The sequence below is a fragment of the Haliotis rufescens genome, unplaced genomic scaffold, assembly GCF_023055435.1.
Source record: "Haliotis rufescens isolate VD_foot unplaced genomic scaffold, xgHalRufe1.0.p SCAF_32, whole genome shotgun sequence".
NCBI lineage: Eukaryota > Metazoa > Mollusca > Gastropoda > Lepetellida > Haliotidae > Haliotis > Haliotis rufescens.
This window is the reverse complement of record NW_025964024.1, coordinates 4736296-4761219: the sequence shown is the minus strand read 5'-3', so window position 1 is coordinate 4761219 and position 24924 is coordinate 4736296. Positions and strand designations below refer to the sequence as shown.

The 24924-nt window shown below is 42.0% G+C and overlaps 1 protein-coding gene across 1 annotated transcript in view; it reads right to left on the bottom strand.

Moving 5' to 3' along the window:
* The window catches only part of LOC124147662 (beta-parvin-like), a 98895-nt gene that overhangs the window by 4594 nt on the left and 69377 nt on the right, over nucleotides 1-24924 (bottom strand). The window contains exon 12 of the mRNA XM_046518353.2: nucleotides 12112-12193. Coding sequence (XP_046374309.1) covers nucleotides 12112-12193 — 82 coding nt within the window. The remainder of the gene's footprint in view (nucleotides 1-12111; nucleotides 12194-24924) is intronic.

Below are 24924 nucleotides of genomic sequence, written 5' to 3'. Positions count from 1 at the left end.
TGCCCACCCTGTGTTAAACAGCCAGGCAATAACACACATACAATAACAACATTTGCCCACCCTGTGTTAAACAGCCAGGCAATAACACACATAAAATAACAACATTTGCCCACCCTGTGTTAAACAGCCAGGCAATAACACACATAAAATAACAACATTTGCCCACCCTGTGTTAAACAGCCAGGCAATAACACACATAAAATAACAACATTTGCCCACCCTGTGTTAAACAGCCAGGCAATAACACACATAAAATAACAACATTTGCCCACCCTGTGTTAAACAGCCAGGCAATAACACACATAAAATAACAACATTTGCCCACCCTGTGTTAAACAGCCAGGCAATAACACAGATAGAATAACATTTGCCCACCCTGTGTTAAACAGCCAGGCAGTAACAATTGGTTGCCTTACTGAACACTTTCGTGAATGAATGGGGTTATGCTTCTTTTTATGCAACTTTGCAGCAATATCATACCAGGAGAGAGGCGTGAAAGGGGTATACAATTGTACACACAAAAGGACTCCACTCCAGGTGCTCCATGTGACAAACAAGTGCACAATCTGCTGGTCTACCCAAGCACCCCCTCTCAGCACTTCAATACCTTGCTTCAAGAATCCCACAATATCATATTTACTCTTGAAAATAGTGAAAAAGGGGTACATTTCTTTTTCATTTTTTTTAAATCAAATGAAGTTGATAGATGAAAAAGTAAAACTATTTACACATAAGGCTTGTTTTCGTCATGAATAATGCATGTGGACTAATAATGAAAATAAATAAATAAATAAATAAATAAATAAATAAATAAATAAATAAATAAATAAATATAATGAAATAAATCAAACATATAATCATAACAACAATAATAATGATGAAAATATAAATAACAATCAATCTATGGTGCTTTTTATTGCTGAATATCATGCTCAAAGCACACAACACATTAATGACAATAACACAGGTGAGTGAGTTGGCAATATTCCAGTCCATTGATGTCACTGCAAATGATACAGAGAAGCAACCAAATGGTTGATAGCCTTATGAGTTTTTGACTGGGCACAATACACAAAATAGCAATTTTCCAAAAAACTTGTACCCAAGAAAGGGTGTGTGCATCACACTCAGGTGCACGCTATACACAAGAAAGTAGGGTGTTATGGATCTATACTGTCATGGAATCGCCACACATGAAAATAAGCCTTGTACACAAATTGCTTACTTGGATTTATCATTGACTTATATGCCATGTCAGCACCTTCCAAGCACCTGTTCAACTGATGAGCGAGCGACAACTTAGTCGGCATGATAGGAATCAAAACTATTAAAATTCCAATAAGAATAATTGTCACAAATCATATAATCTAAATAAAACAAGTCTACAGCATCAGCAGATATCTGTTATCCTTCAATCAATCTCCTCCTGCATCGTCAAGCTTAAAGCCATGTAGGTTTAAAGTCAATTTAAAACTATCAGTTAACATTCTAACCATCTTAAACTCTCAAATATGTCAACTCTCCAATGCCCATTTTCACTTTATTAGCCATCTGCATGTAACTGATGAAATGCAAGACAAAGGCAATTGAATAATTAAAGCATGGATTGTCTGTGACAATATCATACATAGCAAAGGGCAAATCTCAACTATCAGATGGTGATACAGAATTCACAAAATCATCACACACTTTCAAACAAAGGCATAATCATAGCAGACAAGCAGTGCCGGCTCACACGACTGTCCTGACTAATTGAAAAGTGAAGGCTTTGTCCGGACAAGGGACACATGAATTACTAATGCTTGCCCGAGCCTTGACGAAAGTTACGAAACTGCTGCAGAACCGCTGCAGGCAAAAAGGATCAAATAGGCCTTGATAATACAACAGAGGAAACAATGGCTGATCAGGCATAAGTGGTCGGAAATGAAATGTAATACATCATAATGTCGGCCTCTCAGTATAACTATACTTTCTGCGGTTCCTCAGGAGCACTTTGTTTAATCTTTCTCCGAGTTGAGTATCTCGGTTCCTATAATGTAACATGTCTTGTGTGTCAAAAGGACTCCTCAAGCTTTTATGGAATGGGACCAATTGGTGCTTCACAAGGCGCTTGGACACTTTGATGACATTAACAATGGCCAAGATTGAACAAAGTTGGGAGGATAATAACCTATACGTAAGAGGCCTGGATCACGCATATTTGCTTTCCAGTAGGTGTCCGGCTGACACTAGAGGGAGCCACCTGCTTCAAAGCTACGCATCTGATCAGTTTGGAAACATCAGGAAATGCCTTTGCTTTGAACAAAATCTGAGTTGTATGGATTCTTTGAGACAAAAATGCCTCCTTAAAAGTGATTTTAGAAGTTTTGTGATACAAGCAGCTTTTTTCACCACGAACAAGTAGGAAAAAATGATAACAAACACAATGGGCAAGTTGAGCCTGAATCATATCTGAAAACATAAAGGAAAAACAAATAATTGGGGTTTCTATCAGCGTCAGTTAGTCGGTTTGATTGTGTGTTTCAAGACACTAAATCCATTATTCCAATGGTCACCAGTGGCCATGTCTACAGGACCAGAGTCTACTTGGAACAAACTTTCTTTGAATATCACATAATCACAGCTTCTAAAAACTATATCAATGACATAAATATTTAATATGCTGAAAAGCGAGATCATTTATCTGAAAAGGTGATCATGATATTAACGTTAACAATGCATGGTGCACGTGACAACACACCTCAAGTGTGGAAAATATCTTAATGTTGTGTGAGCACAATTGAAAAAAATAAACATATTTGTCAAAAAATATTCACAACACCCAACCATTAATGTTTCAAATTCAAAGATTTTTAAAAAATATATTCAAACAGAATACTGAATAAAACTCATGATTCTTTTAATATACTTCTAAAGTTTCACTTGTGTGCTTATTGAACATTTTAAAAGTATATGTGCTTCCTGCAGAGAAGTGATACAAACAGATCACTTGTTTCTTTCAAATAAACCATGTGTAGGAAGACAAGAAAACATCGTAAATTAATTGTATAAATGAAGGAAGTCCCATTAGAACCTAATACTTAGTAGCACTGCATCTGTACATCTAACATTACAGTCAGCTGATGAAGAGGGGGAAAAGAAGGGATGGGGGAAGAAAAGCCAAATTTCCATGGCAACAGGAAAGGGGGAGAGTAATGCCTGTTGTTGCATGTATCAGTGACGCTGGGGGATAAGGGATGGGGGAGGGGGGTCAGCAGTCTGGCTGAGTCTGCCTGACACATGGGCGGATAATAAAGCATAGTGTTCCATGTAGTGTTCTTCCCTGACATCAAAGACCTGTGGCATGTCAGCCATTGGAACTGCAACACAAGTATGGGACGCGGCCATGGTTAAAATTCCTGGCAAGTCAAAAACTCTCAGGGAAAATCTTGACAACTCCATGGCTGTCTACAAACCAAACATCAAAGCTTCTGTGTTGTTATTTTTGCAGCAAGGTTTCCCAATCTTGCAAGTTGAACACACAGTCCGGGAGACCAGGGGGGAGGGAAGTGGGGGTGGAGCAGCCTGGGGGATGGGGGAGGGGGGAAACAGAGCCGAGAACAGGGCCCTGGGGAGGTCCATGCAACACACACTCTGACAATGGGGACAGTAGTCTTCACATGATGACAAAACACTTGGCAGAGATAGCGCTCAGTGAGACACATACTGACTTGAATGAGTTTGACATTCAAATCTAGAAAGGAGTCATGTCAAAAGTAATTATCCTTACTTTCATGCTTAAATCACATCTTCATATTCAACCCAAACGAGATTGTGTGCTAAATCTATAAAATGATCAAAAGATTAAAAATACAAGAAAAATGAAAATTTGATATAATCTTAGTTTTCACTAATTAAGAATTGATGCCAAGTTGTAGATGTGGAATTAATCTTCCAGTTCATCTGTTTTGATACATGTTGATGTTAATATCCCCAATACAAGTAGGATATAGCAACATGTAGTGATATAACCCTGAGCACATCCAATAGATAGATAGTGTTGTTTACAGTAGAGTTATTATGAAGGGGACTGACTGCATTGGCTTTATCTGTCCACTGCATCTCTTGCCAAGCTAAATAGTGAACTACAATATGCAGTAAACTTGCACTCTGATATATCTGCATTTTCTTAATTCTGACATTTAATAAGTTAGATGATGAAAACATCAAGTCTAGATAGCTCCCAGTCCACATATATATAAGCATTATGAAAGGGGCTCTATTAAAATGAATATTTATACTTCTTCAGACAGAGAAATTCATAGATGATAAAATATTTCTTGGAATAAATGTTAGCATTCATAGGTAGCTGAGGCTACACATTGACCTGGGGTCCTGTTCTAGTGAGGAAGGTCCCCAAGTGAGGTAGGTCCCAAGTTTGAGCTAGGTCCCATGTCCCCAGTTCAAGGAAGGTCCCATGTCCCCAGTTCAAGGTAGGTCCCAGGTCCCCATTTCAAGGAAGGTCCTATGTCCCCATTTCAAGGAAGGTCCCATGTCCCCAGTTCAAGGAAGGTCCTATGTCCCCATTTCAAGGTAGGTCCCAGGTCCCCATTTCAAGGTAGGTCCCATGTCCCCAGTTCAAGGAAGGTCCCATGTCCCCAGTTCAAGGTAGGTCCCAGGTCCCCATTTCAAGGTAGGTCCCATGTCCCCAGTTCAAGGTAGGTCCCATGTCCCCAGTTCAAGGTAGGTCCCATGTCCCCAGTTCAAGGTAGGTCCCATGTCCCCAGTTCAAAGTAGGTCCCATGTCCCCAGTTCAAGGAAGGTCCCAGGTCCCCAGTTCAAGGAAGGTCCTAGGTCCCCATTTCAAGGTAGGCCCCATGTTCCCAGTTCCAGGTAGGTACTAGGTCCCCATGTCAAGGTAGGTCCAAGGTCCCAAGTTCAAGGAAGGTTCCATGTTTCCAGTTCAAGGAAGGTCCCATGTCCCCAGTTCAAGGTAGGTCCCATGTCCCCAGTTCAAGGAAGATCCCATGTCCCCAGTTCAAGGAAGATCCAACGTTTCAAGTTCAAAGAAGGTCCCATGTCCCCAGTTCAAGGTAGGTCCCATGTTTCCTGTTCAAGGAAGATCCCATGACCCCAGTTCAAGGTAGGTCCCAGGTCCCCAGTTCAAGGTAGGTCCCATGTTTCCTGTTCAAGGAAGATCCCATGTTTTCAGTTCAAGGTAGGTCCCAGGTCCCCAGTTCAAGGTAGGTCCCAGGTCCCCAGTTCAAGGTAGGTCCCATGTTTCCTGTTCAAGGAAGATCCCATGTTTTCAGTTCAAGGTAGGTCCCAGGTCCCCAAAGCAAGCTAGGTCCCAGGTCACCAGTTCAAGGAAGGTCCCATGTCCCCAGTTCAAGGTAGGTCCCATGTCCCCAGTTCAAGGAAGGTCCCATGTCCCGAGTTCAAGGAAGGTCCTATGTCCCCAGTTCAAGGTAGGTCCCATGTCCCCAGTTCAAGGTAGGTCCCAGGTCACCAGTTCAAGGTAGGTCCCAGGTCACCAGTTCAAGGAAGATCCCATGTCCCCAGTTCAAGGTAGGTCCCATGTCCCCAGTTCAAGGTAGGTCCCAGGTCCCCAAAGCAAGGTAGATCCCAGGTCCCCAATGCGAGGTAGATCCCAGGTCCCCAATGCGAGGTAGATCCCAGGTCCCCAATGCAGGGTAGATCCCCCCCCCCCCCCCCCCCCCCCTGTTCTTTATAGGGCCCAAGCTTGAGGTAGGTCCCAAGCCCTCACACATGTTTCTGTTCAACACATGTCCCCCCAGTAACTGTCATGCATGGTGCCAGTTCCCCCACTAACCCATCACAGCAACATGTGTAAACACAACATTGTACATTCCACCAAAGTTCAGCCCGGTTAATTACCAGTTTCATCTGAGTACAGCTGGCCACAAGCCTGTCTTCAGGGCAATAGTATGTCATGAGGCCACCACCATCCAGTGGTCAGGTAACATCAATCTCTCCTCATGCCCAGCTATCTTGCAACACCAGGGTGTCTGACTCACTTCATGGCAACACTGAGAACTTTATTGTCCAGAGACAATACAAAACAAAACAAATGTACAAGAAGCTAAAAATACAGCAACTCTAAATTAAGGTATATCTGTCATGTAAGAGTTAGTTTTGTAAATCCTGAGCCATGACATACGTTATTCTCTTAAAAAGACAACTTGTACCATTATAAACTAATTTTAGAGAAAACATGTTTCATGATCTCAAGTGGAGATATCTACTCAGTCCGAGACCACATACTGATATATAGAGAATAGAATAGAATAGAATAGAATAGAATAGAATAGAATAGTACAAAAACGCCCACTTGGGACCTCGTACAAAAATAGGGCATTTATATGGTACAGAGACAAGAACATGGTATATAGACATAACATAGATGCATGTATTTATCTTATCTAGTTTGGGCCCTTATGTTGATCGCAGCTTAAACATGCAAAATACAGTCCTGGCAACAGAACTTGACCATTCTTTTGTAGGGTTCATAAATTGTTGTAGGAGGTGAGTTTTATCAGTCTTATATATGATCTCTATAATTTACGCTACCGGCTTCCCCAATGTGATCAAGAGTATATACAGACGGAGATGAATAAGGGAACACTAGTCAGCAGAACCAGTACCGGTGCAATTGGCAGGCAAACAACACTAAATCATTTACACAAGTTTTGTTTTGGTTTAAAGCAACAAATACAAACGACAATTACTATGGTACTTTATATCACATTTACAAACTTTCTGAATTCCCAAATTTCTATCACGATTACTAAATGACAAGAGTGTCGAACGATGTTGCCTATCCTATCTCTAAAGCCAAACTGAAATTACAACCACAGAGTATGGTCCACTTGGTGCATACACATGCTTTTTTCATGCTTTTAGATATGTATATGCGAAGTAAAGCAGTTTGTGTGTGTGTGTGTGTGTGTGTGTGTGTGTGTGTGTGTGTGTGTGTGTGTGTGTGTATGTGTGTGTGTGCACACAGAACCGAAACAGAATGACCTGTTCGGAAACATAGCATACTTACAGAAATACAAGAGAAACTAACATATATATATGTGTTCGGAAACATAGCATACTTACAGAAATACGACAGAAACTAACATATATATATATTAGTTTCTCTCGTATTTCTGTAAGTATGCTATGTTTCCGATATATATATACCTGTGATGACAATATCCTTTTGTCCAAAAACTTTGTTTTAGACACAGTAAAATGACCATGTCTACCAAATACTCGTTGGAAACCATGTACACACACATCTTAACATTTGGTTCTGACATGTGTTGAATTTGTATGCACACTATTTCAAATGTACTGACAGTACAACCTATTTCCCTATAGTTTCCCTTTATTCGTTTGCCTCAGCAGTTACATGTCAGTATATGGTCTCTGACACCATCATTCTGTTGAACCCGTGCTGATCCGGGGTAGAATTAGTCTTCAGCAACCCATGCTTGTCGTAAAAGGCTACTATGCTTGTCGTATGAGGTGACTAATGGGATCGGGTGGTCAGACTCGCTGACTTGTTTGATGCATGTCATTGTATCCCGATTGCGTAGATCGATGCTCATGATATGAATCACTGGTTTGTCTGGTCCAGACTCGATTATTGCCAGACCACTGTTGTATATAGCTGGAATATTGCTGAGTGGGACTTAAACAACTAACAAACATTCTGTGGTAGGAACAGCATCACAAAGAACATCTGTGATGTAATGAACGATGGCTCATATCATCTATTGACGAAATGTTGCCATGGGAAGCTTTACAAAATAATGGCAACAATGGACCAAGTGGCATGAACTAGCCAATCAGCTTGAAGCTAAAATTTCAAAGCTCAGCAAAAATTATTAAAAAATAGTTGCACTGATATCCTACGAAAAATATATAACATTTATTGACCATATGTAAAAGAGTTTTCAAGCCTGATGAATCAACACAAATTTTTTAAATATGTTTGAGACAACATTTATTCATATCATAAAAATCTTCCAAGTTATATTATAAAAAAGTATATCCGTAAAACTTTATAAAAAAATAGCTGTTTTACTTAAATATAATTACAATTTTTTTAAATATCGAGCATTTGAAAATACATATGTGCAGGAAAGTCAAGTGGTCCTGGTCATGCCCCAAATGTTAAAACTTTTAAAGATTTAGGGGCCCTAGATTAAATTACTATACCAGCACACCTGAAGGACCGCAGGACCCTCCTGAATCTTAAACACTATATCTGTGTACAAGGTATGATTTTGTTTTTTTCTCTCCACTGCAACAACTGATAGCACAGCATATAAAAGTGGCTGGACCACATCCTTTCAGGGAAAATTAAACGTTTATATGGCAAAATTGGTGATCTGTGGTGTACATAAACAGCATGTAAACATGAACATTGCGTCACATGAAAGTACTTTTATTTCAATACGTCTTATATACATGGTATAAATTTGAAGCAAGTGATATGTATAAGCCTATTTGTGGAATATTTTTCCAATTGCACTCAGTGCAGTCTGCGTTTAAACGTAAGCTGCACAAGCCGATTTCAACCTGCACCAGCACAGTCTTGTCCTTGGGAAATCACACTCTGACGTAGTAGTCACAAACTGTTTAGTTTGAAAATGATTAGAAAAGTTACACATGTTCTAAATGTCAGCTGATATGATTGATGTCATGTCCTTGTTTGCAGCCATTGTGTTATTGCCGTGTGTCTCGTGTTGTCATGGTTTCATGTGACCAATATGCCACTGTTCTTTGATTCATAATCTTAACCTTTAAATTCAAACAGCCATAATGACTATCAAGCATATATATTATAAAGTCAAGTTTTAACAAGTGACAGTGACTGTGACAGAATTAATAATTCATACTTTAATTCATTTGTGTTATCAGGATACTTCTCTCACAAAGTATTTACTTTCAAGATAACAGAGACGCTGCAGAACATGTAGACAACTTCTTACTGCCGATGTACCAAGTCCTTGTATCAGGTGTCACACAGCCTTTGGTTGTACACAAGTCATGTTATGTGGGAAATACTGAAAATGCCCATAATTCTATAAAATTTCAAAGTACTGTGTGTTACAAATGTTATGTTTGGGATGACACTTTCTGAATGAGTGAGTTGGTTTTAACGCCCCTTTGAACAGTATTCCAGTTATATCACGGCGTGTCAGCTTAATGTGGGAGGAAAGCCCGAAGTAATGCAGGTCTCAGACGTTTACCACTTGGGTGAAACCCACGATCATGGGTATGGTGACTGGGCCACCCGTGCAACAAAGTCAGCGATCTAACCCACTCAGCCACCGAGGTTTCAACAAAAATGAAAGTCCGACAACTAGATCAGTCGTAGTCTAGATCACATATTTTGTGTACCCCTCTGACAAATGCATGGCTCCCATGGCCGAAAGCTATGACCACTTTCTAAATGGCATTGTGTGTTTATACCGTGTGTCAGTATAAAACATGTTTATCATACCAAAATGGCTTCCACAGAAAATATCACTTGGGTGAAATTACATCACAATGCTTTGCAGACCATTCTGATGTCATTGGTTACCATGATGTCACAATCAAATGTCATCTCATAAATGTAATTAATCTCTCTGCCACTGAAGCTGGTAAGCTATACATTTTACTCTAGAGATTTGGTTATTACTGTTAACAAATAGAAAAAATTAGAATAGAATGAGTTTGGATAATAAATAGAGAATTTCACTTGAGTGTCTTCTGAGATCAAATACATCAAGACGAGTTGATAGAAGTTATCAATATCCAAGGCTTGATGAGGACATTTTGACTTTTGTCAACGAGTCATGATATATCAGTGTCTTGTAGTTGTAATTTCATTACATCTTTCAAAGCTTACTGCAGTCAAGAGTGTTATCTTCAACTTGTCATCAATTCATTGTCATCAGGGCACAGATTATTGCATGACCAGGATAGTGCCATCAATCGTTACACGCCAAAAGTCAGCATTAGTTATTTTATAGCAGAACTCCTCAAACTAGGGTCATACAGACCCTGATACAAATATATCCAATACAGCCCATGCAAGTCTATAATGTTTGGCAAGTCTAAACTAGTGCAGTATCTGAAAATGAAGAGAATCTCTCGGCTCCTTTTTATGATTTTTTCATTCAGATAATTTAACAACTGTTTTTTTTTCTGTAAGATGTGTTTATTTCAGAGACCAGATGTTAGTCTATCCTCTAACTGGAGAGTCCGGCCATGGCAGCCAATGAATGATAGTTGACTAACAAACCATACCATTAGAGAGCAGAGACAGCTAGATCACATATCACAATCCAGACAGGGAGGCATGCATAGGGTGCTGGGGACCTGACCTGGAGTCCCAATGGGGAGACAAGCATGGGGTGCTTGGGACCTGACCTGGAGTCCCAATGGGGAGACAAGCATAGGGTGCTGGGGACCTGACCTGGAGTCCCAGTGGGGAGACAAGCATGGGGTGCTGGGGACCTGACCTGGAGTCCCAGTGGGGAGACAAGCATGGGGTGCTGGGGACCTGACCTGGAGTCCCAGTGGGGAGACAAGCATGGGGTGCCGGGGACCTGACCTGGAGTCCCAGTGGGGAGACAAGCATGGGGTGCTGGGGACCTGACCTGGTGTCCCAATGGGGAGACAAGCATGGGGTGCTGGGGACCTGACCTGGAGTCCCAGTGGGGAGACAAGCATGGGGTGCTGGGGACCTGACCTGGAGTCCCAGTGGGGAGACAAGCATGGGGTGCCGGGAACCTGACCTGGAGTCCCAGTGGGGAGACAAGCATGGGGTGCTGGGGACCTGACCTGGTGTCCCAATGGGGAGACAAGCATGGGGTGCTGGGGACCTGACCTGGAGTCCCAATGGGGAGACAAGCATGGGGTGCCAGGGACCTGACCTAGTCTCAATGGGGAGACAAGCATGGGGTGCCGGGGACCTGACCTGGAATCTCAATGGGGAGACAAACATGGGGTGCCGGGGACCTGACCTAGTCTCAATGGGGAGACAAGCATGGGGTGCTCGGGACCTGACCTGGAGTCCCAATGGGGAGACAAGCATGGGGTGCCGGGGACCTGACCTAGTCTCAATGGGGACACAAGCATGGGGTGCCGGGGACCTGACCTAGTCTCAATGGGGAGACAAGCATGGGGTGCTCGGGACCTGACCTGGAGTCCCAGTGGGGAGACAAGCATGGGGTGCCGGGGACCTGACCTGGAATCTCAATGGGGAGACAAACATGGGGTGCCGGGGACCTGACCTAGTCTCAATGGGGAGACAAGCATGGGGTGCTCGGGACCTGACCTGGAGTCCCAATGGGGAGACAAGCATGGGGTGCCGGGGACCTGACCTAGTCTCAATGGGGACACAAGCATGGGGTGCCGGGGACCTGACCTGGAGTCCCAGTGGGGAAACAAGCATAGGGTACTGGTCCCAATGGGGAGACAAGCATAGGGTGCCGGGACCTGACCTAGTCTGAATGGGGAGACAAGCATAGGGTGCTGGGGACTTTTTCAGACCTGGAATCTCAATAGGGAGAAAAGCATGGGGTGCCGGGGACCTCACCTGGAGTCCCAGTGGGGAAACAAGCATGGGGTGCTGGGGACCTGACCTAGTCTCAATGGGGAGACAAGCATAGGGTGCTGGGGACTTTTTCAGACCTGGAATCTCAATAGGGAGACAAGCATGGGGTGCTGGGGACCTGACCTGGAATCTTAATAGGGAGACAAGCATGGGGTGCCGGGGACCTGACCTAGTCTGAATGGGGAGACAAGCATAGGGTGCTGGGGACCTGACCTAGTCTCAGTGGGGAGACAAGCATAGGGTGCTGGGGACTTTTTCAGACCTCGAATCTCAATGGGGAGACAAGAATCAGGTACTGACAGGGAACACAAACTGCCAATGGGTAGATTAAAAAACATCAGACACTCAGGACCTATACTGCCCTGAACTACAACTGGGTCCCTATCAATAAAATCTGTATCAGAAATGTCCTTCAGGAAGTACCACTGGCATGTACAGCTTTTGACTGACGGCAATACTTGAGGCAAGTCCTGCTTGCCAATGACATGTTCAGATGGAATGAATACCTTCAGGTCTTGGGAGTCTGGCCTTGTTCTTTGGGAGCCCCGCTTCATGCATCAGCTCGAAAGCAAATCCCACATTGTGAACCTGAAAGAGAGCAACACATGAGTCTGGGGCTGAGAGAGAGGAGTGATGTGACATGGTCAGAAGGTGCATACAAAAACAATGTGATTAATATTACTGAGCACACAGAACATTGAAACCCAATCATGTCGTCTTATCATATATTTTTGTTGTTGTTTTAGACTGGTCATCATTTTTCCATCTTATCCCACTGGCCTGTAAATAATTGAATCTTGGTCAGATTTGTTTGGTTTCTTGTTTAATGACACACTCAGCAATATTCCACCTATATGATGGCGGTCTGTTTAAATAATCAAGTCTGGTCTAGACAATCCAGTGATTGACATCATGTGCATCGCTCCACGCAATTGGGATACGATGACATGCATGCGTTAGTCCATTAGTCGCCTCTTACGACAAGCATAGTCACCTTTTATGGCATGCATGGGTTGTTGAAGACCTATTCTAACCCGGATCTTCACGGGTAGAATCTGGGTCAGAAGAACCAGTGGTTGACAGCATGAGCCTGCCCTACTGTTGGGGTACAATGTCACACAACCAACCAAGTCACAGAGCTTGACCTGATACCCATTTTAGTAGGCTTGTAGCATTCATCCAGCATCCCCCAAATCCCCATTTTAACTGAAGGTCACTGAAAACCTTAGCAACACGAGTCCACAAATTATGTCTACTACTGTAAATACCTTTGGAATGAATCTGACCAAACATTTCCCCAAGGGCTTTTAAAAGTAATTGAAACGAATATGGTGTGTCCGTGGGATGTGTGTGATGTCACATAAAAAATATGTTACTTATTTCAAGTCACAAGTCATTAGTGCTACTTTGTCATCACTTGTTCCCAATATTTAAATCCATATCACATAATCACTACATACGAAAGCATCAACATGTGAACCACACCCCTGGTCTAAATGAATGTACAACTTTCACAGCTACCTTGACTCTTTACAAAGGTCTCGCCACACAATAACTAATACCAAGATTCATTCACAAACAGTAAGTACTTGCTTCATGCTGCACTTTTATTGACAATGCCGACCTTGACCTTTGACATAAGTAATAGGGATCTTAAAATATTCCCTTGAGCTAAATATGAAATCCTTGAGATGTCTTAGCACTTCGTCATTAAGAAACGACCTGTGGAGATCCGGTGTTAGAATAGGACTTCGGCAACCCTGCCGTAAAAGGTGACTATGCTTGTAGTAAGAGGTGACTAACGGGATCGTGTGGTCAGGCTTGGTTGATGCATGCCATCGTATCCCAATTGTGTGGATCGATGCTATGTCAATCACTGGATTGTCTGGTCCAGACTCGATTATTTACAGACCGCCGTCACATAGCTGGAATATTGCAGAGTGCAGCGTTAAACAACAAACAAACATTAAGAAACAAAACACAACTTCAGTGAGAAAGCGTGTTCCACATGCTTGTGTACTAAAGTATTGAACCATATTACTGTCGTGCACTACTGCCTTGTCTAACATGGTGACAGATCTCTGATATATAACATAACAATATGTCCACTGCATGAAAAAGTCTTGCACAATATATAACGTCTTCTCCCATATGTGCTATGATGTTGTATATCACACAGGAACATGTCCCATATGTGCTACAGCTCGCCATATCAAATGTCTCCCTGGTATAGTATTGTATGTTAGTAGTGCCACTGCTCTGGTAGGGAAGTGAAGCATTTCCTACATGATGTCAGCGTTAGAAATTGGCACTACCAGTAGTCCTATAGTCCTTGCCAAACTGCCCAATAGTTAAGTTATCATAAGGACTGGTAGTAATGTGGCATTTTTAAGGGTTTCACTGTATGTTATCTTTATATCACTGTGATGTTAATACATGAAGACACTTGATACTAAATAGCTTTGACATGCTTCATGTTCATATAACCTACATGTGGAATATCTCCAGAGTGATCATTCAGTCAAGCATGAGTGTCAAGGGCTATTGTCAAAAATGGAGACATTTGAGGACCTTTGATAAAACATCTCTAGCAAACCTCAAGAATCAGAGGCTTCCCTTGAAAGTCTGATTCTGTGAACATTAACCAGACAACATCAGGTCCTCATAATTGTGCACAGCCCTATTTCCTCTATCCTGGGCCTACTTGTGCACACCCCCATTCCCTCTATCCTGGGACTAATTGTGCACACCCCCATTCCCTCTATCCTGGGCCTACTTGTGCACACCCCTATTTCCTCTATACTGGGCCTAATTGTGCACACCCCTATTTCCTCTATTCTGGGCCTACTTGTGCACACCCCCATTCCCTCTATCCTGGGCCTAATTGTGCACACCCCCATTCCCTCTATCCTGGGCCTAATTGTGCACACCCCCATTCCCTTTATTCTGGGGCTAATTGTGCACACCCCTATTCCCTCTATCCTGGGCCTACTTGTGCACACCCCTATTTCCTCTATCCTGGGCCTACTTGTGCACACCCCCATTCCCCCTATTCTGGGCCTAATTGTGCACACCCCTATTCCCTCTATCCTGGGCCTACTTGTGCACACCCCTATTTCCTCTATCCTGGGCCTAATTGTGCACACCCCCATTTCCTCTATACTGGGTCTACCGTATTTGACGTAATAAGCGCCCCGCTCTAATAAGCGCCCACAGCGATATTTGCTAATATCTTGCATGGCTAGTGAACAATCCCAATTAGCACCCTTTCCGATTGATTAATGTACACAAGACTTATTTATTCGTGTATAATACGCACTTGTGTGTTATATGCACCCTTAATTATGGGCAATTAAATTCTAGAAAAATATATCTGTCATGTATAATACGCACAGACTCTTCTCTTGTATCATTCAGGCTGTGAGCTTAACCACGGAATTTACGACCTTTCAACTCTTTCTTTTCTCACCAAAACTATATTCTAATAAGAACCCCCTATTTCTAATTTTGAGAGCGCCCTCGGTGCTTATTAGGGCGAATACGGTAATTGTGCATCCCCCTATTTCCTCTATCCTGGGCCTAATTGTGCACACCCCCATTCCCTATTTCCTGGGCCTAATTGTGCACACCCCTATTTCCTCTATCCTGGGCCTAAATGCGCACACCCCCATTCCCTCTATCCTGGGCCTAATTGTGCACACCCCTATTTCCTCTATACTGGGCCTAATTGTGCAGTACCCTCTAATTCCTCTATCCTGGGCCTAATTGTGCACACCCCTATTTCCTCTATCCTGGGCCTAATTGTGCAGTACCCTCTAATTCCTCTATCCTGGGCCTAATTGTGCACACCCCCATTCCCTCTATCCTGGGCCTAATTGTGCACACCCCTATTTCCTCTATACTGGGCCTAATTGTGCACACCCCTATTTCCTCTATCCTTGGCCTAATTGTGCAGTACCCTCTAATTCCTCTATAATGAGGCTGAAGTGCCCCCCCAGCCACCCCCACCCCTCCCCCTCAACCCACACACTTTGGGCAGTATCACCTGGAAGTATGGCTGTGACATAATTACACAGGTCAACAGGTAAACGCTGACTAAGTGTTGCCTTCCACCTCGGCACACTCCTCACGTAAGCAGGTCGATTGTTAAGCCTCCCTGCTCGAGAAAGCAAACATATCCCAACTCACGGCCACATTGCTAAAGCTGCACAATGGTGTGGCGATTGTTGTTGTCACATGGTCAAACCTCCCCTTTGTCGGACAGGAAGTCACACATTGTCTCATCCACGTTGTTTCAGGCCATGTATCTTAGCATGGTAACTGACTAGTGAGAGACCCAGGGGCGATATCCAATTACAACTCCCCCCATTTCATATATCTGGAATATTGCTGGGTGTGGCGTTAAACAACAAACAAACAAACATTTCTTAAAGACTGTTCAAACTTGTGGAGGAAGCGATGGATTCCAGCTTAGCTGCACTTAAGAGTGATCATTGCCACAATGTTCTTCATGTTATTATGGGGTGGAGTTAACCAAGTGGTTAAAGTGTTAGCTTGTCACCTAAACCTGGGTTTGATTCCCCACATGAGTGAAATACATGAAGCCCATTCTTGTTATCGTCCACTGCAATATAGCAAGAATATGGATAGAAATGGGTAAAACCAAGCTCACAAACTCAAGTCTGATTCCTGGAACTGTCTCCGAGTTCCTAGAGTTCTCAAATGCTTTGTAACAGACCACAAACAGATAAGATGTGCATATACATTGTGTACAAAGTACGACAACATGTCAACAGTTACACGGTTGTTACATACTATTTACAGGGAAGGTAATAAATTAAATATGTAAAAAGGATTGATTATCTCAGGTATGAGATACGGGTCAATAACGGCCAGATGCAGTTGTCAGGAACAACTGGCCTTGTCAGACAAAGCAGTAAGGTAACTGCTGGTCCAAGTACAAAGTGTTATGTAAATGAGACATGTTTTAAACATCAACATAAAGTGATGGCTGATCTCCTAGGACATGCTGGAATTTCCAGCACATAGCAAGCAATCATGGTTCGCTGCATCTGTCAAGTGTCAGATGAAAATTCTGGAAGAAAGGTCCATTTGAATCTTCATCAAACAAAAACAGTCCTTGAGAAACATGACTTTTGGTAATTAGGTACCGCAGTTCACCTTCCAATACTACCCAGGGCATAAACTGATTCTTCAATCATGCATCAGTGAATAAGTTAATCAGTCAAACCATTACACATCAAATGTTTCTTTAACACCTCATATTCTAGCTATATAATGGCAGCCTGTGAATAAAAAACCAGGCCATGTTCCACAAACTGATCGTAGCGCTACAACAGTCATAAGTCAATGCGAGTTGTGACAACCATAGTGCTAAGATCATTTTGTGGAAATTGACCAGACAAACCAATGATTGATATAATGAGCAATGAGGGTTGCTGTCAGAGTATGACGGACCACCTGATCCAGTCAGGCGAACTAGTGACTGATATCATGAATAACATCGCACACCATCGGGATATGATTACATGCAATCAACCAAGCCAGGGGGCCTGATAACCTGTTATATTCTAATGAATAGGGAATACCAATGGAATACTAACTCATGTTGATGAACCTGACAGCTGGTCTGGCCAGGTGACAGCCAAAAGTTTCTATCATCATTCAACTGCCATTGGGGTGGTCGGGTAGCCCAGTGGTTAAAGTGTTCGCACGTCACGCCGACAACCCGGGTTGGATTCCCAACATGTATTGCTGGAATATTGCTAAAAGCGGTGTAAAACCATACTCACTCACTCACTCACTCAACTGCCATTGTCATCACTAAGTCAGACTAAGAACCTGTTCTGTTCCACCATCACAACTGGGTGAGTAGGCTTTAACTTTAACATAGATGAAAATTAATTCTATGAAATATTTTATAACACAATACATCCCCTATAAAAAATGTTTTTTCCCTGATGATTTCAAATACAGTGTTCCCTCATAATTGTGCCCATCAATATACCTCGGTCATAGAATGTGGTAACACATGGCTCCAAAAATTTACTTACATTTTTGATAAACTCAAGTCTTACACTGACACAACAAATCTGAACTGAAGTACGCAATTTAATCCCATTATTATACAATCTGGTTATAAAAATGTGTTCAGTTTACATTTGGACTTCCGTTAGTAACATATTTTATTATGATATTCAAAATTTCATTCAATATTTTTTACATTAATACAGTCAAACGACATTGTGTCCAAGCTGAAGGGACCTATGTAAATACTTTGAGTTATCCGAGGTTCCACACAACTGAAAATGGTGAATTAAGAAGGAATACGCAGGGACCAAGCTTCAGTTTCAAGACAACTGTATGTTCTACACTTCAAAGTTTGACGGGGCGGTCGGGTAGCCTAGTGGATAAAGCGTTCGCTCGTCACGCCGAAGACCCGGGTTCGATTCCGGACAATGGTACAATGTGTGAAGCCCATTTCTGGTGTCCCCCGCCGTGATATTGCTGGAATATTGCTAAAAGCGGTGTAAAACCGTACTCACTCACAAAAAGTTTGACACAACAGTGTTTGACTGTATGTTGAATAGAGCTGGCAATACAATCTAGATTGGTTGGCTTTCATGAAATATTATATTTGAAAGCTACTTCAGTTAAACTGTCTTGTTGTTGGAGGAGGGCCATAAGTGGGTGCAGGTCATATTTTACCACTATGGTGAAGCTTATGACATAGCAAGGCTATGTTGTTGATAAACCTTAAATTAAAAACACAGTGAAGGTGAATCTGGGATTTGAACCCATGAACCCACAAACATCAGATCCTGCTATAGTGATTCAACTCTTACAGGCAAACAACTTTGGTGCCACCCTCGCACCTATCACAACAAGTTTGTATGTTTGTTTGTTGTTTAACGCTGCACTCAGCAATACTCCAGCTATATGTCAGTGGTCTGTAAATAATCCTGTCTCCAGTGATTGACATCATGAGCATCCATCCACGCAATTGGGATACGATGACAAGCATCAACCAAGTCAGCGAACCTGACCACCTTATCCCGTTAGTCGGCTCTTACGACAAGCATAGTCGCCTTTTATGACAAGGGTTGCGTGAGACCTGTTCTACCCCAGAACTTCACAGGTGTAAAATGATGAAGCATGAACTTCCACTGCACTCCATGGTAACTCCCAACATGCATAATTCCATGATATTTATTACCGGGTGTATTGTCTAGACGTCATCCCGGCTTTCCCTGCGTGGATACTAGCAATGCATGCAAGTATTGTCTGCACTGAGAGCTCGTGGGAGATATTCCCCAATGGACTACCCAAGTCCTGAAAGTGAAGACGGTGAAAGAAACCCTCTCCTGGGTCATTTCAGGCCGGCTTCTTTCCCTGCCCTGTGACTATCACAAGGAACACATGACCTGAATGACAGCAAACTATATGTTTTTTCATGACTTAGAATACAAACAGCACTGGAACAGGAGGAATGTTTTGTGAATAGTTTAACCAAATCACTGATGCTGCCATCACTCCAGGGACCCATGAACCAAGTCACCTCACCACAACAGGTGGGAACGGAATTCCTCTATGGAAACGTCCCTCCATGCCTTATGTTGCTCATGCATCAGTGCCAGAGAACAGAGGGAAAAATTTATACCTGTACATAAATTGTTAAAGTCCCTATGTTTTTTTATGAAGTCATCATGTACCAAGACTATGAATTCCTAGAGGACTGAACTTCGTGTTGGGAACAAAGTAGAGACTTGGATGGATGGTATTTCCTAACTTGTTAAACCAAACTCACTGAATGTACAGCTTTCACTGGTACATGATTTGTAGTCTGTCATACAGACCCTAAAACAACTATTATCAATACAGCAAGGCAATAATAGTGGGAAAGTCTAGATTACTGCAGTATCGGAAAATGAAGAGAGTCTTTGGGCTCCTTTTTAATATATTTTATTAAGACAATATGTTTTTTCTGTAAAATATGTTCATTTCAAAGATGTTAGTCATCATGATTCGCTGCTACATTAATTAATAATTCTAACTGGTTTCATTAATCCTAAAATGGTATTTAGTGAGGTCAAGTGATTGAATGGTTAATTCTCTGAAATTGTCTATAGTATGATAGCAATGACAAAACAAGATATCATTCGTTAACATCATCACTATAGATAGTTCCGACAGACTTAATGTAATGAAAAAACATATACCATAAATTAAATAATCATGTACCGGTATTTTAAAACTACAATTGGTTCAATATGGCCCCAGCTGGCAGGGACCAATATTTAGCATTGCCACGTTATGTAAGTGTGGTAATTGGCTGCATGTCCTTTGACTCTTGTAGTGGCACATGTAGCCTTGCTCTAAGGCTGTACTGAAAGATAAGTCCAAGGATGTGTCGTAATTCTATCTTCTAATAGGCAAGTCTAGATACCTGGACAGTACAAGGACTCAAGTCTCCTGTAGGGACAACTTGTTCTTATTATTTACATAATCTAGAAATTCTGATTTAAACTAATAATTATTGCCTTAGAGACTTGTGCAAGTCTATGGCACATGATTAGGCAAAGTTAAGCAAAGCTTGTGGCAGAGAGTAGGTGGATGGATGATCCTGTTCAGCAGCTTGACTCCTGAGAGTTTCTAGGGCTTTTGTCCAGCCCCACACTGAAACACAGGTTATATGTGGTGTCTCCTTGACAAGGCACTTCGTTTGAAATACGCTCATGTTCATCTAGCAGTGACTGGTTAGGCTGCGATCTGAGTGAGTGAGTGAGTGAGTGAGTATGGTTTTACGCCGCTTTTAGCAATATTCCAGCAATATCACGGCAGGCCTAATACAGCTGCTTGGTTAATATACTCCCGCTGTAGGCAGCATACAGAAATGTACCCAGCCCAAATCATAATACAGTAAGGTACCATATTCCTCAAACCGAAAACGAAACCGGTTCCTGTTTTAGTTCTGGTTCATCTGATTATGAGTGCATGCTGGATAATGCTGTGCATCGCGGAATTTTAGCGTAATGTACATACATCACTGTGTATGCTCGTCTTATATACAGCACGCTAGAATGCATCTCATACAACAGTATGACAGTTCCGATCCATTTACAGAAAAGAAATGCCAAGAGAAATATATATATAAACACGTTGGTTGGTTGGTTGGTTGTTTAGCTCTGCACTCAGCAATATTCCAGCTATATGACGGCGGTCTGTAAATAATCGAGTCTGGACCAGACAATCCAGTGAATAATTTCATGAGCATCGATCCACACAATTGGGATCGATGACATGCATCAACGAAGTCAGCAAGCCTGACCACCCGATCCCATTAGTCGCCTTTTACGGCAAGCATGGGTTGCTGAAGACCTATTCTACCCCGGAATCTTCACAGGTATATATAACATGTACTGCCATGTTGAATTTTACTTTGCCATCCAGGATGTGTCGTGAGTATTCAAGGAAACAATGCGGTACTTGGGTACTGTTCTGTATTTTGATTCTGTAATCTGGCTATGGTACATTTCTGTATACAGAAACATACCTGTGCTACATATCTGTAGTACCTGTGCTGACAACAACCCCTTCAAGCTATACTCCCCAGGCAGCTGAGAATGAAACTCAAGCGTACACTGATATGGACCAGGGTAATAGTAATGTAGCACCATGAGCATTCTCTAAGAGAATGGCACCTCAAAACTATATAAACATACCATATTCAACGTAATAAGCGCCCAGGGCGCTTTTAAAATAAGAAATAGGGGGCTCTTATCAGAACACAATTTTGGTGAAAGAGTTGAAAGATCGTAAATTTCGTGTTTTATGCTTACAGCCGGAAATGATACAAAAGAAAAGTCTGTGCGTATTATCCATGACAGATATACTTTTCCAGAATTTAATTGCCCATAATTAAGGGTGCATATAACACATGAGGGCGTATTCTACACGAATAAATGTCTTGTGTACATTGATCAATCGGAAGGGTGCTAATTAGGATTGTTCACAAGCCAAAATATTAGCAAATATCGCGGTGGGCGCTTATTAGAGCTGGGGCCCTTATTACGTCGAATACGGTATTATTAATACTGTCAGGACACAACTAGTTTCAATGTTATCTTGTAATTATTCCTTGTGTCTTCACTGCAAGGCCCTGTCAGCAATGTAGCATGCACACAGTGGTACTTACTTATCCCACAGTCATGAAAAGATTAAAACCATTTTAAAATTGCTAATTTATAAAGTAAAAACATCAACATTTTCTTGTTTGCCGATTCATTTTCATATGTCAAAGCTGAAGTTCTTCTGGATAATTGATGTGACTCTTTCCCCAGCTAACAATGATCCTGCTGGTTGTCGAGTGTATTTCTCCAGCTAACAATGATCCTGCTGGTTGTCGAGTGTATTTCTCTAGCTGTAAGAACCTTCTCCCAGATAAGGTGAAACAACTGCTGAAAATGACTGGTAAAGTTTTTTTTATATTTTTATATATCAACGTCAGACACAGGAAGGCAGGAAACATGAATAGATAATGGTTCATTTTATCAATTAACTTGAATTGTAAAGTAATGTTTTTGATTTACACGGGTTGATAAGCTATCTCCTCCATTAGTGGTACTGGTCTTCGTTCTAGGATAAGACTAAATGGAATACTTATCTTCATCTGTTCCACTCCACTAGCCACGATTGTTTTCTGAAATCATCTATTTATAAACGTGTTATCTCCTAAGTGAGTAAACATTAAAATGTACATTAAACATCATAAATAAATTTGAAATTATCTCCATTCTGCAAGTAGAGAAGACCCAAACAGTTAAATCACCGAGAATGGATGATAAGACACAAGGCTAGGCTGATTATTGTAAACAAACTTGACTGTCATGTCCCTGATACACATCCAGTGATTGTAGTCATCAGTATCTACATAATGAGGATGTTTTTTGAAACAGCATTTAAGTATTTCTTAACTTGCAGCAGTAGTTATTGATTGAAAGAAATTTCAAAATTGCCCTTTTTTGTGTGCCCTATAAACAGTTATCTGCAACTGATATGTGAAATCACCAGCTCATGACTATTTCATAGAACAAATTAAAGGCATGGTAATATTCTTCAATTTGATTTGACACTGAAACCAGACCAATTATCTTTAATCTCTTGGAACTCAGTGTGGTGGTGCCAGTGATAAGGCTGCACAAGTAGAACTTGTCTGGTTCATGGGCAACCTCTTCTAAATCCTCTAAATTCAAACTCTAAAATAAAGTAGGAAGAAAACAACAAAATAACAATACTGACACCAGTGTCTCATGCTTGGCGTCAGAGCCGATGTGGATTGGGTGGTCAGACTGTGGCTTGGCTGATTGTGTGAGTGATCATGCTTGGCGTCAGAGCTGATGTGGATTGGGTGGTCAGACTGTGGCTTGGCTGATTGTGTGAGTGATCATGCTTGATGTCAGAGCTGATGTGGATTGCGTGGTGAGACTGTGGCTTGGCTGATTGTGTGAGTGATCATGCTTGATGTCAGAGCTGATGTGGATTGCGTGGTGAGACTGTGGCTTGGCTGATTGTGTGAGTGATCATGCTTGGCGTCAGAGCTGATGTGGACTGGGTGGTCACTGTGGCTTGGCTGATTGTGTGAGTGATCATGCTTGGCGTCAGAGCTGATGTGGATTGGGTGGTCAGACTGTGGCTTGGCTGATTGTGTGAGTGATTATGCGAGATGTCAGAGCTGATGTGGATTGGGTGGTCAGACTGTGGCTTGGCTGATTGTGTGAGTGATCATGCTTGGCGTCAGAGCTGATGTGGATTGGGTGGTCAGCTTGTGGCTTGGCTGATTGTGTGAGTGATCATGCTTGGCGTCAGAGCTGATGTGGATTGGGTGGTCAGCTTGTGGCTTGGCTGATTGTGTGAGTGATCATGCTTGATGTCAGAGCTGATGTGGATTGGGTGGTCAGATTGTGGCTTGGCTGATTGTGTGAGTGATCATGCTTGGCGTTAGAGCCGATGTGGACTGGGTGGTCACTGTGGTTTGGCTGAATGTGTGAGTGATCATGCTTGGCGTCAGAGCCGATGTGGATTGGGTGGTCAGACTGTGGCTTGGCTGATTGTGTGAGTGATCATGCTTGGCGTCAGAGCCGATGTTGATTGGGTGGTCAGACTGTGGCTTGGCTGATTGTGTGAGTGATCATGTTATTAACCACTGGGTTGCATGTCCCTGATTACAGGTTGTTATGATACTGTTAGAATATTGCTGACTATTGAATAAAACTAAATTTAATATTCCGTCACAATCAACACAGGCTCACATTGACCATTCTTTATTTTGTCAAAACGTCCTACCAGTGCTGATGGCTTTACAGACACACCAGACCCGTTTAGATCGGGTGGTCAGGCTCGCTGACTTGGTTGATGCATGTTATCGTAACCCAATTGGATCGATGCTCATGATTTCAATCTCTGGATTGTCTGGTCCAGACTCGATTATTTACAGACCACTGTCATAAAGCTGTATTCAGAATTTGGAAAATTTTAAAAAGGATTGTATATTATGACTCTACTTTTCCTTCTTAAACAGACACACTTCAAATACAAACCAACTTACAAACAAGAACCGGTTTAAAAAATCTGTCATCTTCCGACGGCATCATTTGTGCAGAACTCAAAAACAATATGGAACTCACCCAAGAATTGTATATTACAGTCGAACCTGTTATCTCAACCTAGCGGGACCGTGTTGTAACTTTGAGATATTCCGCAATTTGAGATGACGAGGCATGAACATGTATACAGTGAGGCTGTCATGTAGCTCGTGCACCAACTCCACTATTGACCAATATTTGTTTGAAATCTTTGTGTCACACTCACATCACGACCATTATTTCTAGTATCCTGTAATATGACGCAAGGTTAATGATGACATGTGACACCTGGCCCTGATGCAAAACTCACAGAATAGCAGGACAGCCCAGTACACCGGTACACCGGTATACTGCAATACGCGTTCACATGTTCTGGCATATTGGGTAAAAATATATATAACAAGTTTCGTTATTATTTATATTGTTTAAACTAGAATCTACCCAGAAATTTATTCACAAATGATGTTTGCCTTCTAAATGGATAGACAGATCATGGAAGTGATTTTTCTGTCACATTGTTATCTCCCCTGTATGGGACTACACAATGGCGGCAACTTTGTTTGTTTTGTTTGTTTGCTTGTTTGTTGTTTAAAGCCACACTCAACAATATTCCAGCTATATGAGGGTGGTCTGTAGATAATCGAGTCTGGACCAGAC